This window comes from Malaclemys terrapin, chromosome 1, assembly GCF_027887155.1.
Source record: "Malaclemys terrapin pileata isolate rMalTer1 chromosome 1, rMalTer1.hap1, whole genome shotgun sequence".
Taxonomy (NCBI): Eukaryota; Metazoa; Chordata; order Testudines; family Emydidae; genus Malaclemys; species Malaclemys terrapin.
In genome coordinates, this window is record NC_071505.1 from 263,741,826 (window position 1) to 263,757,104 (window position 15,279).

The 15,279-nt window shown below is 39.9% G+C and overlaps 1 protein-coding gene across 1 annotated transcript in view; it reads left to right on the forward strand.

Annotated features, from left to right (window-relative positions):
- IPO5 (importin 5) overlaps positions 1-15,279 on the forward strand; it is an 84,323-nt gene that overhangs the window by 30,496 nt on the left and 38,548 nt on the right. The window contains exons 11-21 of the mRNA XM_054012414.1: positions 1,448-1,572; positions 1,661-1,750; positions 1,827-2,000; positions 2,302-2,520; positions 5,472-5,555; positions 10,713-10,845; positions 10,937-11,058; positions 11,706-11,802; positions 12,941-13,113; positions 13,729-13,840; positions 14,854-14,909. Of these exons, the coding sequence (XP_053868389.1) occupies positions 1,448-1,572; positions 1,661-1,750; positions 1,827-2,000; positions 2,302-2,520; positions 5,472-5,555; positions 10,713-10,845; positions 10,937-11,058; positions 11,706-11,802; positions 12,941-13,113; positions 13,729-13,840; positions 14,854-14,909 (1,385 nt within the window). The remainder of the gene's footprint in view (positions 1-1,447; positions 1,573-1,660; positions 1,751-1,826; positions 2,001-2,301; positions 2,521-5,471; positions 5,556-10,712; positions 10,846-10,936; positions 11,059-11,705; positions 11,803-12,940; positions 13,114-13,728; positions 13,841-14,853; positions 14,910-15,279) is intronic.

A 15,279-nucleotide genomic window follows, 5' to 3' on the forward strand; every position in this document is an offset into this window, starting at 1 on the left:
TCAGACTATCTTTCGCTTATAATGAAGCAAGCTGCAACTCGGATGCCAATCCATGGTGGTGGTGTATTGGTTAATTTTGCAGGAGTTGGAAACCTTTATGTTGTGACTGTTTAGGGCAATCCTGTGAGTGGTGGGTTGGTACTACGCAATTACTATATTTACATTATCCTTTAGATTTTCTACAGTATAGAAGAAAGATCAGCCATCTAGACTACTGGGGTTTATGAAACAGTGGAGTAGTGGGAGTGGATAGTCCATTTTACCTCACTATAATATGTCTGACCAGAGTACAGTGGTTTAAAAAAAAAAAAAAAGCCAGATGTTGAAGTAATCATTTTTTACTTGACTAATTTATTTGGGATGGGAGAACTGCAGGCAGCTCTTTTCTCTGGTGCTACAGTATTGTGGAGTATATGGTACACTACTTTACAGCTAGTAGCAAAAACTGACCTTCATACGATCCCAAACTACCTCATAATTCAGCAGATGTATGTGAGTAGCATTAGGGATCATGGTAGTAGGAGCCGAAGTGCCCTTTACAAGTTGTAGCTGTGGAGACACCTGGTATTACTAATCCAAAATTCTTAACTTTTGATGTGAGGAGGAGTCTTTGTCTACCTTCTTCCCACAGCAAAGCAGGGAAAGAGAGTAGGATATTTGACAGATTTGGCTGTATCTTTCCTTGTATGTTTTATTTTCAAACCCTCTTTGTTGTGGTACAAGGAAGATCATTGTGGGCAAAAGGGTATTGCTAATGCAATTCTCCACTCTAAAGTAAAGTTGTTAAGGAGAGATGGAGGTCAGGTGTCAGTCAGGCTAATAGGCCAAACATTTTAAAAAGAGTGAAAGTTAAATTCCTAAATCCATATTTAACCTTTGGCCAATTTTTTAAAAAAATTGAAGCCTATCCTTTGATAAACGTATTAGGAGGATTGAATAGGCTACATGATGACATTAGAAAGTTGGTGTGTGGGAGGAGTGGCGGGAGGAGGGGAATTCTTTGTTAGTCTTTTAAATTGGAATGTTCAGTGCTCTTACCTAGATTTTTTTTCTTTTCTTTTTTTCAAACACTGAAGAAGAGGGGCAAGCACAAGAGTGTATGGAAATCACTGGTAGCAAGATGGAAGATGTCTTTTCCTGAAACGTTCCTAGTTGACTTATTTAACTATTTCCAGACACTAGCACTAGGGATGAGGCATCAATAGCTTAGAATTTCTGTGTTCAGTTTTGGGCAGAAGGGTTTGTCCCCCATTTCCTCAAACTAGCCAGAAGAAAAGGATGTCTGGGTACATGCAGGGGTTGGGCGGGAGCAGTTTTGACATACATAGATAAAGTATCCAGACATGTTTTTTAAATTTTAAAATGAGACCTTCTGTATTCCTGTCTTTCCCTATTCTTATTTTCCAAAATGGATACCTTATTTTCCATGTAATGTCTTCTTACACAGCTGATTGGAAATACAGGCATGCTGGTTTGATGGCTCTGTCAGCTATTGGAGAAGGTTGTCATCAACAGATGGAGGGAATTCTAAATGAGATAGTTAACTTCGTTTTACTTTTCCTTCAGGATCCTGTAAGTTTAATGCCGTTGATTGGTCAAAATTTGTCATTTAACTTCTGCTTTTATAAACACTTACTATTTGAGGGGAATGTTATTTCAGCATCCAAGAGTGAGATACGCAGCCTGTAATGCAGTTGGACAAATGGCTACAGACTTTGCCCCTGGTTTCCAAAAGAAATTCCACGAGAAGGCAAGTAATACACAATCAAAGATAAATTTTTGTTCCATTTGGAAACTTGTTTTGAACATAAACTATTCTGTTGTAGGTAATTGCAGCTCTTCTGCAAACCATGGAAGATCAAGGCAACCAGCGTGTTCAGGCTCATGCAGCTGCTGCACTCATTAACTTTACTGAAGATTGTCCGAAATCACTGCTTATTCCCTATCTGGATAATCTAGTGAAGCATCTTCATTCCACCATGGTGATTAAATTGCAGGAGGTATAATATGCTTAATGATATTGCTTTGTTAAAGTCTTCTGTCAAGTTTGCAAAACCCATTTATTATCCTACAGTAATTATTTGACTCTTGTAAAACAGCTGATATGAAATTTGCATTCATTACCCATTAGTATAAAAAACTGAACATTGTGAATAGTGATGTGTAGACTATAACAATATTTTATCAGAATTATAATCTGTACATACGCCACATTTGGGGATGGGACAAAATTTAATTGAAAATTGTAAGTGGCGTAAGTTTTAGAGACAAACCATCTTTTTCTTTTTTTTAATCCCAAAGTTAATACAGAAAGGCACTAAGCTGGTTTTGGAACAAGTTGTGACTTCCATTGCATCAGTTGCAGATACAGCAGAGGAGAAATTTGTTCCCTACTATGACTTATTTATGCCCTCTCTAAAACACATTGTTGAGAATGCTGTACAGAAGGAACTTAGACTTTTAAGAGGAAAAACTATTGAATGCATTAGCCTAATTGGCCTTGCCGTTGGTAAGGAAAAGGTAAGTCTTTAAGATGTATACTGTTAACTGTCGAGTCAAAGAGAATCTATTTTTTTTTTAAAGCCTTTCCACATAATAGTATGTTGCATTTCCTTCACTGACTGCTCAACCTTCAGATTTGTTGCTGTCTGTCATACTTCCAAGTTCCTTTAACTGGGGAGGTAAATAAATATTTCAGCTGGCTTCATTTGAATAGTTTTAGTTCTGTGCCTCATGTTGGTCTTTTGTTCTGTATTTCAAAGATTACTACCTTGTACTTTAGTCTTTGCTAGATTCAGAAGTATGATATATTCTCCATAATGCTAGACCCTGATTCTTATGGATGGGCAGCTTCGTCTGACATGGCCTGATGTGTGGTTGGAGCTTTCCTATTGCATAAATCCAGGATTCTAAAAGGAAGATCAGAAAGAAGGCTTTGTAACCTTGGGAAAAGGGAGCAAATCACATTTTCTCTTCCTGTTTCCTGGCCCTTATTAAATACCTTAATTTAAAATATTGGCATATGAAGCTTAGTTTGATGTTGGGTTTTTAAAGCAAGTATCTGAAAACATTAACTTTCCAAGCTTTCCATGCACTTCTAGTAGTGCCACCAGAACTGGTTTGCAGTTTGCTATGATTCTTTATGTAAGAACCCAGATGAAACTGACAGTGAAGTTGCAGCAATGAATTATGGGGCAAGGGGATGGGAAGGAGTGTAGGAATAGTATACAGTACACTCCTATTTATCCAAATGGCCTAAGGGACAGCTGAAATTTTTTGGATATCTGGGCAGTTGGATAAACGGAAGTGCTGTTAACTAACAGGGCTATATGGGGGAAACTGGATTTAAATAACAAAGATTTTCAGATAACTGCAATTATATTGTATTCCTTGAATTGGGTGGATAACGTGGGGAGCGGCTGAGAACACAAACAAGACGTAGTCATGTTGCTTAAAGCACTACTAGAAGTTGCTCAGATAGTATGGTGGTGATTTCAGTATAGGGATAGAATGTGCTGTAGGTTGTGTGTATATTCTCTGCGCTCAAGATGTAAACATCCTGAATTATGTCAGACTAGCTAGTGCTGCTAGCTTCTCCTGATTCTGGAGTGAAATCAGAATAGACAGGAAAAACACTCCTAGGAAGTTTGACTCCCCGTGTCTTTCTGTATAAATGCTAAGAATTAGAATTATAAGTGCTTTTTATCTTCGTTTTCAATCCACTTCATAAAGGGGCATAAATACTATCCCCATCTGCAAGAAAAATGAGGTACAGATTAATTTGTCTAAGACCATATGGTGATTTGTAATAGAACTTGAGTCTCATGCCTCCCGATCCAATGTGCTCTCTGCAGTTGGCTTCTCCTTCTAGCTTTATGTTAGAGCAGGGATCAGCAACCTTTGGCCCGTGGCTTGCCAGGGTAAGCACCCTGGCAGGCCGGGCCGGTTTGTTTACCTGCCATGTCTGCAGGTTGGGCCGATCGCGGCTCCCACTGGCCGCGGTTTGCCGCTCTAGGCCAATGGGGGGCAGTGGGAAGCTGCGGCCAGCACATCCCTTGGCCTGTGCCGCTTCCCACAGCCCCCATTGGCCTGGAGTGGCAAACCGCGGCTAGTGGGAGCCACGAATGGCCCAACCTGCAGACATGGCAGGTAAACAAACCGGCCCGGCCTGCCAGGGTGCTTACCCTGGCGAGCCGCGTGCCAAAGGTTCCCGATCCCTGCTTTAGAGCATTGGTTCTCAACCTATTTACCATTGTGGGCTGCATATGCAGCTCTGTTATGTGGGCCACATCCACACTATATATAGTACATGTACATCTTAGTAATTTTTTTATTTGTTATGACAACAATACGATTCAAATTGATATAGTACCTTTCATTTCAACACAGGCAAATATCTACCAAGAACATTTTAAATTAGCAAAATAAGTCAAAACATTAATTGTTAATGAATTTACTGGAAAGGTGGCATGGCATGGAGTATTGCCACCTTCACTTCTGTGCTGCTGCTGGCATTGTGGCTGCAGAGCCTGCCTACAAAGATGGGAAGCCCTTCCCGGTGCAGGGGCCCCCTCAGCCAGGGATTATTCTCCCCCACCAACCCCCAAAACACTGGGCTGGCACACATGATTGTCTGGCAAAGACAGGGTTGCATATGCAGGGCAGACCGGCCCAATTCAGGGACTGCCCTCCTATGTACCCAGACCCCCACCTAGGGACTGCCTCCTGGCACCAAGCAACTGCCCCCAGCACCCAGACCCCTCCAAGTCCTGCCTCCTAGCACTTGCCCCACCTTATCCATGGACTGTGCCCCAATATTTAGCCCCCCATCCAGGGACTGCCACCAGTCCCCCCACCCCCACCTAGTCTGTCCCCATGCACTAATTGCACCCTCCTCCCCGTGCCCGCTGGTCTCCTACCTCAGCTGTGCAGCCTGCCCTGCCCACCTGCTACTGCAGTCCTAGTGCCGGGGAGTCTGCTCCAGTCGGAGTCACGGGACCCTTAATCCTGTGGGGTGGGGGAGGCTCTGAGCACTCTGGCCTCCTGCTGATGCTGCTGATCCTGATCCTGCTGGGGGTGGCCTGATGCTACTGGGCCTGATCCTGCCAGCAGGGCTGATGCTGGGTCTGATCCTTTGACAACCCATTTTTGCATTCAGCCCCCCCACACTGTCTCTGCATGTGGGGCAAGTACCCCTCCTGCCCCGCCCTAGTTACGGCCTTGAGGATGTCACGTGGGCCGCAGCTGTGTGCTGATTGGCTGAGAACCACTGCCTTAGAGCTTGACCATAGCTAAGGTTCACATCTTCAGTGGAAGATTGCTCAAGAAAATATTGCTATCTTATACTGTTGTAGGAATTTTTACTTTTTTAAGTTAAATTCTTCTAAAAACAATGAATAACTTATGTGCCTCAACAGCAAAACAGCGCTGTTTGAGATGAAATTTCACATGTGGGTGTATTTTATTTCTAGTTTATGCAGGATGCATCAGATGTGATGCAGCTGTTGCTGAAGACGCAGACAGACTTCAGTGATCTGGAAGATGATGACCCCCAGGTATGTCAGAAGATGCTCACTTGTAACAAATATCTGTTGATGCCTAATATTTAATGTCCTTTATCCTCTTGCCTTTTTTATAGAAAATTTCTGAAGTGTCACATGCGACATAGAAGTGTGTAACTGCTTCTTAAAAAAATTAGCCGTTCAGATCTTTTTGCCACAGAACCACTCTCCTAAGTCTACTACAATGCATGGGATCTTCCTAGTGTAGAGGTGGTTGAAAAGTGAAATTCCTTAAAATTAAAGGATTTGAGAATCGAGGAACTTAAGAAACCTGACTTGCAATGCAGGAAATGGAGGGAATGGTACATGGAGTGCCAGCATCAGACTTCAGCATATGAGTCTCTGTAATGGATAGTCTCTTTAGCACTGGAGCCATTAACTATATTCTTATTGTAAATAGTAAAACCACAATAAAATAGTAACTGTGAAAATGACCACAAATGAATTAAGATTTGTATTTAACTTCCATATCAAATTGCTCAACCTATATCATTAGTTTTTTTTTTTCTAACTGGTAATACTGCAAATTCTACTTGAGATCTGAAAACCCAAGTGGTCATTTTTCATATCACTTCTACACCAGTAATATTGTAGTTTGCCATAGCAGACTAACTTGTTGATGCGCAAGGTAGAATAAAATTTAGCTCTATTGTGCTGCATTTTCTCAACAGCACCATTATTACTAAAACTTGTCAGGAAGAAAATATCTTCTCCCTCTGAGAATATTTGTAATAAATAACATTTTCATATTTACTGTACTGGTTTCTGACCTCCCAGGCCAAGATATGTTGTATTAGTGCCTCTTTCCAAAAATACTAGAGGCAATTCAGAATTCTCCATGAGGTTGTGGTCTTAATTTCTTTCATCCTCGTACCAGATTTTCTGCCTATGGCAGTGCGAGCAGCAGTTCACCCCTATCTTATCTATTGTAACCCTAGCTTTAAAGGATGATTTTGAGGCGGCAGCTAGCAAAATCTTTTCCCCACCCTATCCTTTTGGCTACCCTCTGACCTCCTTCATCCATTTATTGCCCCTCTCCCTATGGCTGAGCTTGCCAATCGAAGCAAGCAGAGGGGCTCCATTTATGAAGAGACTTTTGGGAGATGTGAGGATTGTTCTGTCACAGCTGCTTTCAGTCTGTGGACCCTTACTCTACTGTGCAAGTTTGTTGGGTCTGTTGCTTTCCTGCCATACTGTTTAAGACTTTTCTGGATACGTTTCTGTTTGGCAGTGTCAGTTCTCTTTGCACATTGGGACAGATAAATCTCTAAACTAAAATTTTACTCTTTTTTAAAAAAAAATAGTTTGCATGAGCAAAACTGGTATACCCACACTAGATAAACAGTTGAAGAGGGCAAAAGGGTCCAAAACAGTCTCTGGCAGGTCATGTTTTTTGGTTTGATCTTATTAGCTGTTTATAGCGGTCCCTATCACCTCAGAAGCGTGCCTTGCTGAGAAGAATCATTTCAGGGTGAATTAGAGTGGGGCAATATTGGTATTACAGGGACAAGAGGAAGTTAAAGTAGTCAAGACAGGAGATGGCAGGGGATTTGCACAGATGTTCTAGCAAAGATAAAGGTTCAGCTCTTCAAAATATTCCCGAAAAGGCCATGCCAGTTGAAGAGAAGGGTCCCATCGTAGCTTTTGTATACCTCTGTGCCCCCATGCAAACTGTCTGTCTTCACTTGTCAGTGGGGGTTAAAAGATTATTTTGACTTTCCAGCAGTATATTGAAGGTAAGCTGTTTTTGGTGGGGTTTTTTTGTAGCTCATAGACATCGGATTAATAAAATGTTATATTTAAACCCCATCTATTTGAGATGCTCTCTTGTTCATTCTTCCTATATCATAAAAAAAACTGTTCAGTGCAAAACTTGATTAATTTCCTTGAGTCATTCTGTACCTCTGTTTTTATGGTCTGCTACACTCTATTACCTAGTTACATGTTCTGTATTTTGAGGAGTTGTTGTTGGTGTGTTTTTTTGTTTTTTTTCCCTGGATCTTGTCTCTTCATGAGTGTATCTGAAAATTAGTTCCTTTGAAACACACATACAATAGATCACTACTCATGTACCTTTTTTGGAGTTGACACTTCAGTAAATCTTAACTTTGCAAATTACATAATTTTCTTTGAAAGAAACTTACTATTGGAGACCCTGAGGGCCAAAGTGGTTCCACTGCGTGAGCACTGCTCTGTGCTAGAGCCAGCAGATTGGGAGCTTGAAGATAAAGGATTTCCTAGTCAATGCCTTGCCTAGGGTATAGATTCATGTGTGGTGATGTATAACAGCTGTCTTTATAGAACCACTTACAGGTAAAATTGATTTTTCTTTGCTTTGAGCTGCATTTTGTGCAGTTTGGCAATATATAGATAAAACATAGCAATTGTGTATGGGCAAGACCAGATTTAAAACAAACAAAATAGCTGTGTCCTTGAGCCAATCATTGGCCTGCGAGTCAGCAGTGTTCATCTTGGGAAAACCTCCCTGGAATCCAACATGAAAAAAGCAACTATCCAGCATTTATACAGCATCCTCCACAGATGCACAGTGGACTGCCTTGGATGTCCCAAGCATAAACTTTCTTGGCACAGTGAACCATGCAACACCTGAACCTAGTAAGCTTGGTTCCAGAGGTGGTATGGAAGCCCAAAATCAGGTAGCTCTTCATACAGCATGGTTATGTGGGAGTTCCTGGTAGTGACAGTCGTTCTTCCATTGTGTCAGATTCAGTGAGCTGATCTCAATGGAGTGTGTGCAGCACTGTCCAGATAAGATTTCTGTTGCACAGTTAGTGGCAGGGTACATCCCAGATATTCCTGAACAGTGTCTAGTGTGGCATTTGCTGTACCTTGGTGATCAGTTTGTTGGTTGCATTCTGATGCTGGTTGTCAGGAGGATAAATATTGACTAGGACTGGTAACATACAAAATTTTTGTTGGCTTCAATGTGCCTGTAACAATTCTCATGGAACGATTAAGCTCTTTTCTGTTAATTTAGTGTGTACAGAATTTAACCAAACTGGGGCACAATGTTCTCCAGCTGAATAGCAGAGAGTGAGCCCCAAATTATTCAGTGTTAGCATACTAGATCCTCAGATAGACCCTACCAGTTTAGTTTTTGCTCTTGATGTTTTGAGCTACTTTGGTTGGTCGGGGGTGTGTGTGTGTGTGTGTGTGTGTGACCTCGACCTCTAGATACACTGGCTTTGGATCACATGCCAACCACTGACCATTCAAAAAGATGTTTAAGCTCAGGTTGGCTCTGAGCATGCCGTAAATGGAAACATGTTGACATGGTCTTTGATGTACTTGGTTTTCATTTCCATGATCAAGATCAATGCCCATAAACCACCTGGAGATGGTATTTAGTAGGTCATTGATGGGTACATTAAATAAAGTTGGTGCCAGCACCAAGCCTTGTGGGAGTCCATTCTTCTGTAATCTCTAGGTGCTGGGTTTTGTGGCCCAGAGCTACCTGAAAATGTCTACCTCAGGCCATCAGCTCAGTTGCAATGACAACCCATCTAGGAAGCACTCTTGACATTTGTACAGCAAACCAGCGTGCCAGATGGTGTCCTAGGCTGCTGTAAGGTTAAAAAAAGGACAGCTCCACTTTTCTGCTCTTGAAATCCATTCTCACTGTACATAGTGAGTACTTCCATTTGGTCCACAAGTGCTTCCATTTGGTTGGAATCATCACTCAAAAGTTGTTCTGTCATAGGCATAATTCTCTAAAGCATCATCCACTCCAAGAGTTTATAGCTACAGCTTGAGTGATATTGGATGATAGCTAGCCGCTGAAGAGTGGGCTTTACCAGGCTTTGGTAAAGTTGTCACCTTAGCTTTTTGACGTATCTCAAGTATCGTTCTCCTATATGACATGGGACATGAAGCTGGACAGGCAGTGTTGGCTTTTCTTCCCATGTTGTAGTTCTGGTGATACGTTTTCAAAAGCTGCAGGCTTTCCATGTGTTCATTTATTTTAGTGACTTTCTTATTTCTTTCCTGGAGAATGTCTGAAAGTTTTTGTCTTGGTCGAACTGAAGAGATTCCTTGTAGTGGTGCCACTCTTTTTCTTTTATTGGCCTCTCAAATTTTATCTTTGTCTGCTCTAGTGATGTTGGTCAGTTAACTGTTTAAGTAGGTCTGCACATTCTTTGTCAGACATGCTATATAGGCTTTCTGGCAGCCATGTGGGATGTTCTTGGAGGCAGCCTCAAAGATGGCTTTGGTAAACTTTTGAGGAAGCTTGATCTATTGAGATGTTATACGCGATAGATTGTATATTGGTCAATGAGCTTAGTGTAATTATTCCAGTCTGCCTTTCTGTAGTTCCAACATACCCATATTGACTATTCGTTCAAGGCTATGGTAACCCCTATTTGGGTGAAGATGGGGCAGTGCAGCTGTGGGGGGAATTTCTAAAGACCCTGAAGGTGGCTAGTAGAGGGCAGTCTGTAACTGAGGTTGGAGGAGCAGCCCTCATTCCAGCAGGTAGAGTGAAAATTTGGTTGGTTGGTTAGGGTTATGAAGATGTAGTTAATTGAGAGAGATCCAGTTTGTAAAGTCTGTCCCTCTTGGATCAGATTCTGTATGCTCCAAGTTGTGTGGTTGCTATTAGTCTCTAGCATAGATAGTGGGATGCTAGTGATGATACAGTAGGCCATAATTATTAGCCACTTTTAAGTTGTTGAGCCTTATGATGTCATAGTAGTCAGATGTAGATGGTAGACTCCACATTAGTAAGTTGGGTCTTACATAAGTGGCTCGACCATGTTTTTTTCATGAAGGCTGTAATTTGAGATTGAAACCAGATATTATAGCTGACTGGCAATAAAGGAATTAACATGGATTTCCTAACAGCAGATCACATCAATGTTGTGGCAGGAGGCAATGTTTTTGAAAACAGAGTGCTTTGTGGCTCTTAGGCAATGGACATTCAACTATAGCACCTTGAGGAAAGGATCAAAACGTATAGTATTTCCTTGTCTTTGTCTATATCCTCGGTAATTGTGATCCAGTAATCTGACCACGATAGATTTTTAACCACTTGTTATGTACTGCGGTGCATTTCATCCCATTTTGTTTTAATACACATTGAAACGGGTAATGATGAGTGTGCTTATGTGAGTTTTAAAACTGCTCTCACAGATATCTTACATGATCTCTGCATGGGCTAGAATGTGCAAAATCCTTGGAAAAGAATTTCAGCAGTACCTTCCTGTCGTCATGGGGCCTTTAATGAAGACTGCGTCAATTAAGCCTGAAGTTGCTCTACTAGACAGTAGGTTATAACGATTACTTTGTTTTGAAAAATCTTTGAAATAAAAGATTTGGCAGCATTTGTAGAACTTTTTTTTTTCTTTCTACAACAGCCCAAGATATGGAGAATATGAGTGATGATGATGGTTGGGAATTTGTAAACCTAGGAGACCAGCAAAGTTTTGGAATTAAAACTGCAGGCCTTGAAGAAAAAGCAACTGCATGCCAGATGCTGGTGGGTAATGGGAAATCTTGGTCAGCTACTTCTTGCTAGGTTTTCTATGGAATTAAATTAATAGTTAAAAGTCAATAATTAAATCTGAATCCCATATATATAAGTATTTTATTCTTGCAGTACTAGGGTGTGGTTGGGCAAACTTTTTTGTGGCCAAAGATAACTCATTCATCCTCAACTTACTGCTCGCATTCAAATTTAAGTAGTTTTCATTTTTAGGTTCATATTGCTGCAGTTTAGGTTTCAGACTCTGCAGATGACTTAAAAATATGGAAACTTTTTTTTCTATTGGTCTTAAGTTCTGTTAACTTTTATAAAAATTAAGCCTTGGGACAAATGTAATGAGTGTCCTTTCAGATGTCAGCAAAAGGAGCCCTAGAAAAATAATTTTCTATTACGTATCATAAAGTATACACATTTAGTCTAAGATATTCAGCCACTAGTGAAAAAATATACTCTGCCATCTGGCTCTTTCCAAATAATATGAGAAAGTGGTAAATAAATACATTCTAACGTGGCTTTTCCATTATCTCTGACCTTACTCTGGTTGTCTACTATCCTCCTTGAACATTTCATAATTTAAAAATTTTAGTAGTAATGCTTTTACCTAGTGCTGATAACCCTTAAAATTACCCTTTTTGTTTCAGGTTTGCTATGCTAAGGAATTAAAAGAAGGATTTGTGGAGTACACAGAGCAAGTTGTAAAACTGATGGTTCCTTTGTTGAAATTCTATTTCCATGATGATATCCTTTTTAATATAAAAACAATAGAGATTAACTAGCAGTTTTACTTCTGAAAAACTCAAAACTTCAGCTGTGCTAGTCATCTTTCCATGAATATGGAGAAAGTAAATTCAACAGTGTTTTATTCTAGTATCGGGAAGGTGTCTGTCTATAGCTAACCTCACTTTCAGTATTGTATAAACTGGGAGTTTAAATTTCTCCAACCTGATCCATTGCAAACAAGGTGTCAGTCCAGCAATAAATACTACTTTGACCAATTCTTTAAATTCTTTGTCCGTTGGCTTGGGCGTCTAGTTTCAGTACATATGCAAATTAGAGTTTGGGTCTTAACTTCCTAATCTTACAATATGCACTCGCCTCTGTATCTAGTTCGTCCAACTAAAAAGCAGCACTGACTATCCCTAAATGTCTGCCTTCAGCTCTTATCTGATGAAAAGCCTCCATAACATAACTCAGAGAGTGAGGAAGAAGTAAATAGGGTGGGGAAATGTCCAAAACAACATTGAAGTATTATTTTGGTAGCTGTTTACTAGTCTTGCCACAATGGGCAAGGACAATTTTTACAACCTCAATATTTAGCATATGTTGTTGTGCTTCTAGATCATAGCTTTATTCAAATTGCACCATTAAAGGAGGCTGTTAGCTTTGGCAAAAATGTGCTATATTTAAATTTATGTATTTCTCCAATACTTTGGTGTTTGTCAGGTAAATAGTACAGGTACCAGCACAGTCAGTTAACATGACAAATATTTTTTATGCCTATCTTTCTAAGCTAGTCCAGTTCCTTTGGCAAATATGGCTTTTTTGGTTCTTTAAAAGAAAATTAAATAAGTAAATGTAAATGTTAGTTGCAGCATGAATCAAGAAGCCAAGGAAATGCTTAGATAGCTCTTCTTCAACCTTAGTTTACATTGTAAATCTTTAAAACTTTTATATGGCAAAAATAACTTTTTTACATCCAGTCTCTTTGATTAAATGTCTGGGTAGTTATGAAAATGAGTATGTTTCAGCTTGGGGTGACTGGTCATAGTTTAAGATGCAAATTTAGTACCTTTTTTGTAGTATGTTTCCTGATGCTCATGTCCTAAAAGTACTTCAGTTTGATCTCAATTATCCAGTATTTCCTTAATAATCAAACGTGTTCGTGTGGCAGCAGCAGAATCAATGCCTCTTCTCCTTGACTGTGCTAGAGTTCGTGGGCCAGAATATCTCACACAGATGTGGCATTTCATGTGTGATGCGCTTATCAAAGCTATAGGGACAGAACCTGATTCAGATGTACTTTCAGAAATAATGCATTCATTTGCAAAGGTGATCTTTTTTCTTCATAGAACTGTTTATACCATTATCATTATTATTATTGAAAACTGTGTGTGTGTGTATATGTATATATGTGTATATGTGTATGTATGTATATACTTTTTTTTTAGTGTCAAGGAAATTTAGTGCTTGCCATAAGTTTAAATTACTAATACAGGAGATTTTTCCAAGAGATACCTATCATTTGACTATATATTTTGTTAGCTTAGTTTAATGTGATTAATTTTCATAGCTAATTATTGAAAATGTCTATTGAATCTTATAAACGTAATTTTTTCTGGATTAGGGAACACAATTTTTCACTTGCATAGATAACATTTATTTAAAAACATTAATACTGAATATCAAACAAAAGTCTAGAAAAAACGCTGAACAATTTTTACTTATAATGTGGATCTAACTTGTAAAATGTCAGTTCCTTAATTTTATAAGCCTAGAATTAATATGAAAATTCTTTAAAAAAAAAAAAAAAGTTTGCTACTTTGTCAGTGGTAATCTGAAGTATAGCTCTAGTCAGTGTTTTCAATATGTTAAAATTTCACTGTCACTATTTGAGTAGTGTTTAATGTTAAAAACTTCTATTTTGAATATACTGTATTTCACTAGTGCATTGAGGTAATGGGAGATGGATGCCTTAACAATGAACATTTTGAAGAACTTGGAGGAATATTGAAAGGAAAACTAGAAGAGCACTTTAAAAATCAAGAGTTAAGACAGGGTAAGTTAGTGCCACCTTCTGTGTATTAGAATAAGTTTTATAATTTGCACTAAAGAGAGCTCTCTAGAGCAAAGATTCTAAACATCTCATATTGACTGCTTGTTCAGTTATCCTCTCCTGAGTTACCTCACCTTGAGATCCAGCAGCAGTAAGCTGAAACTAGATACATTCAGACAAGAAATGAGGTGCAAACTGTACTAGTAATTGACCTTTGAAACACCTTACCAAAGGATGTATTCTCCATCATTTGAAATCTTTTCCAAAAAATGTTGTAGCTCAATCAGAAGTTGATCTAGAAATCACTAGATGAAATTCTAAGACAGTCAGACTAGATCAGTGTTTCTCAAACTGGGGTTGCCGCTTGTGTAGGGAAAGTCCCTAGCGGGTCGGTTTGTTTACCTGCCCCATCCGCAGGTCTGGCCAATCGCGGCTCCCACTGGCTGTGGTTCGCCACTACAGGCCAATGGGAGCTGCTGGAAGTGGCGACCAGCACATCCCTTGGCCTGCGCCACTTCCAGCAGCTCCCATTGGCCTGGAGCAGCGAACCGCGGCCAGTGGGAGCCGCAATTGGCCAGACCTGCGGACTGAGCAGGTAAACAAACCGGCCCGCCAGGGGCTTTCTCTGCACCAGTTTGAGAAACACTGGACTAGATCAGAATTGTCCCTTCTGGCATTAAATCTGTGACAACCTCCCAATCCTACAGCAATGACTGTTTTTAGTATCCTTTTTCCCTGCTTTTCTGGTCTATTCGCTTTTCCCAGACCAAGGTTGCCCTTCTCCCATGCTCCCTCACATACTTACTCCTAATCTGTTCAGTGCATTTTCCTTACTTGCCCAATGTCTCCTTCAGGCACTCTGACAGAAGGTCCTGAGTGCTTCACCCTGCAACTGTTTCTGGGGTCCTCTTTTATCCATTACTGCATTTTTATCAACTGTTCCTGCGCTTTTGCAGGAGTGGGTCCTAGAGAAAACATCTAAACCGTACAGTTTGCACTTACTCCTTTTAATTTAGTGAAAAGACAAGATGAAGACTATGATGAACAAGTTGAAGAGTCATTACAAGATGAAGTAAGTTATTTCTTTTTTTGTTTAAAAAAAAAAATGTTTTTTTAGACACTTTCAAATTCCACAGAGCAGCAGCTATGTGGAGACAGACATTACACCACAGTGACATTCTGCTGAATTGAAACAAACAACACCAAATCCTTTGAGACTTGCCCATATGGATCCCCAGTATTGGAGAAGTGCATCTTTGACATGTTTCCTCAGAAGTTTCTAACAAGCATTGTCCATTGGTGCTACACCATGTGCTGGAACTTGAAGATCTATCCTAACTGCTGATGGAACGGGTTTAGAGCAGAGCTTTTCCTGATTTCCTCTTTAGAAGAGCTTTCCTCTTCTAAATAGGATTGCTTTTTAATACTTTTTCAATCATTGT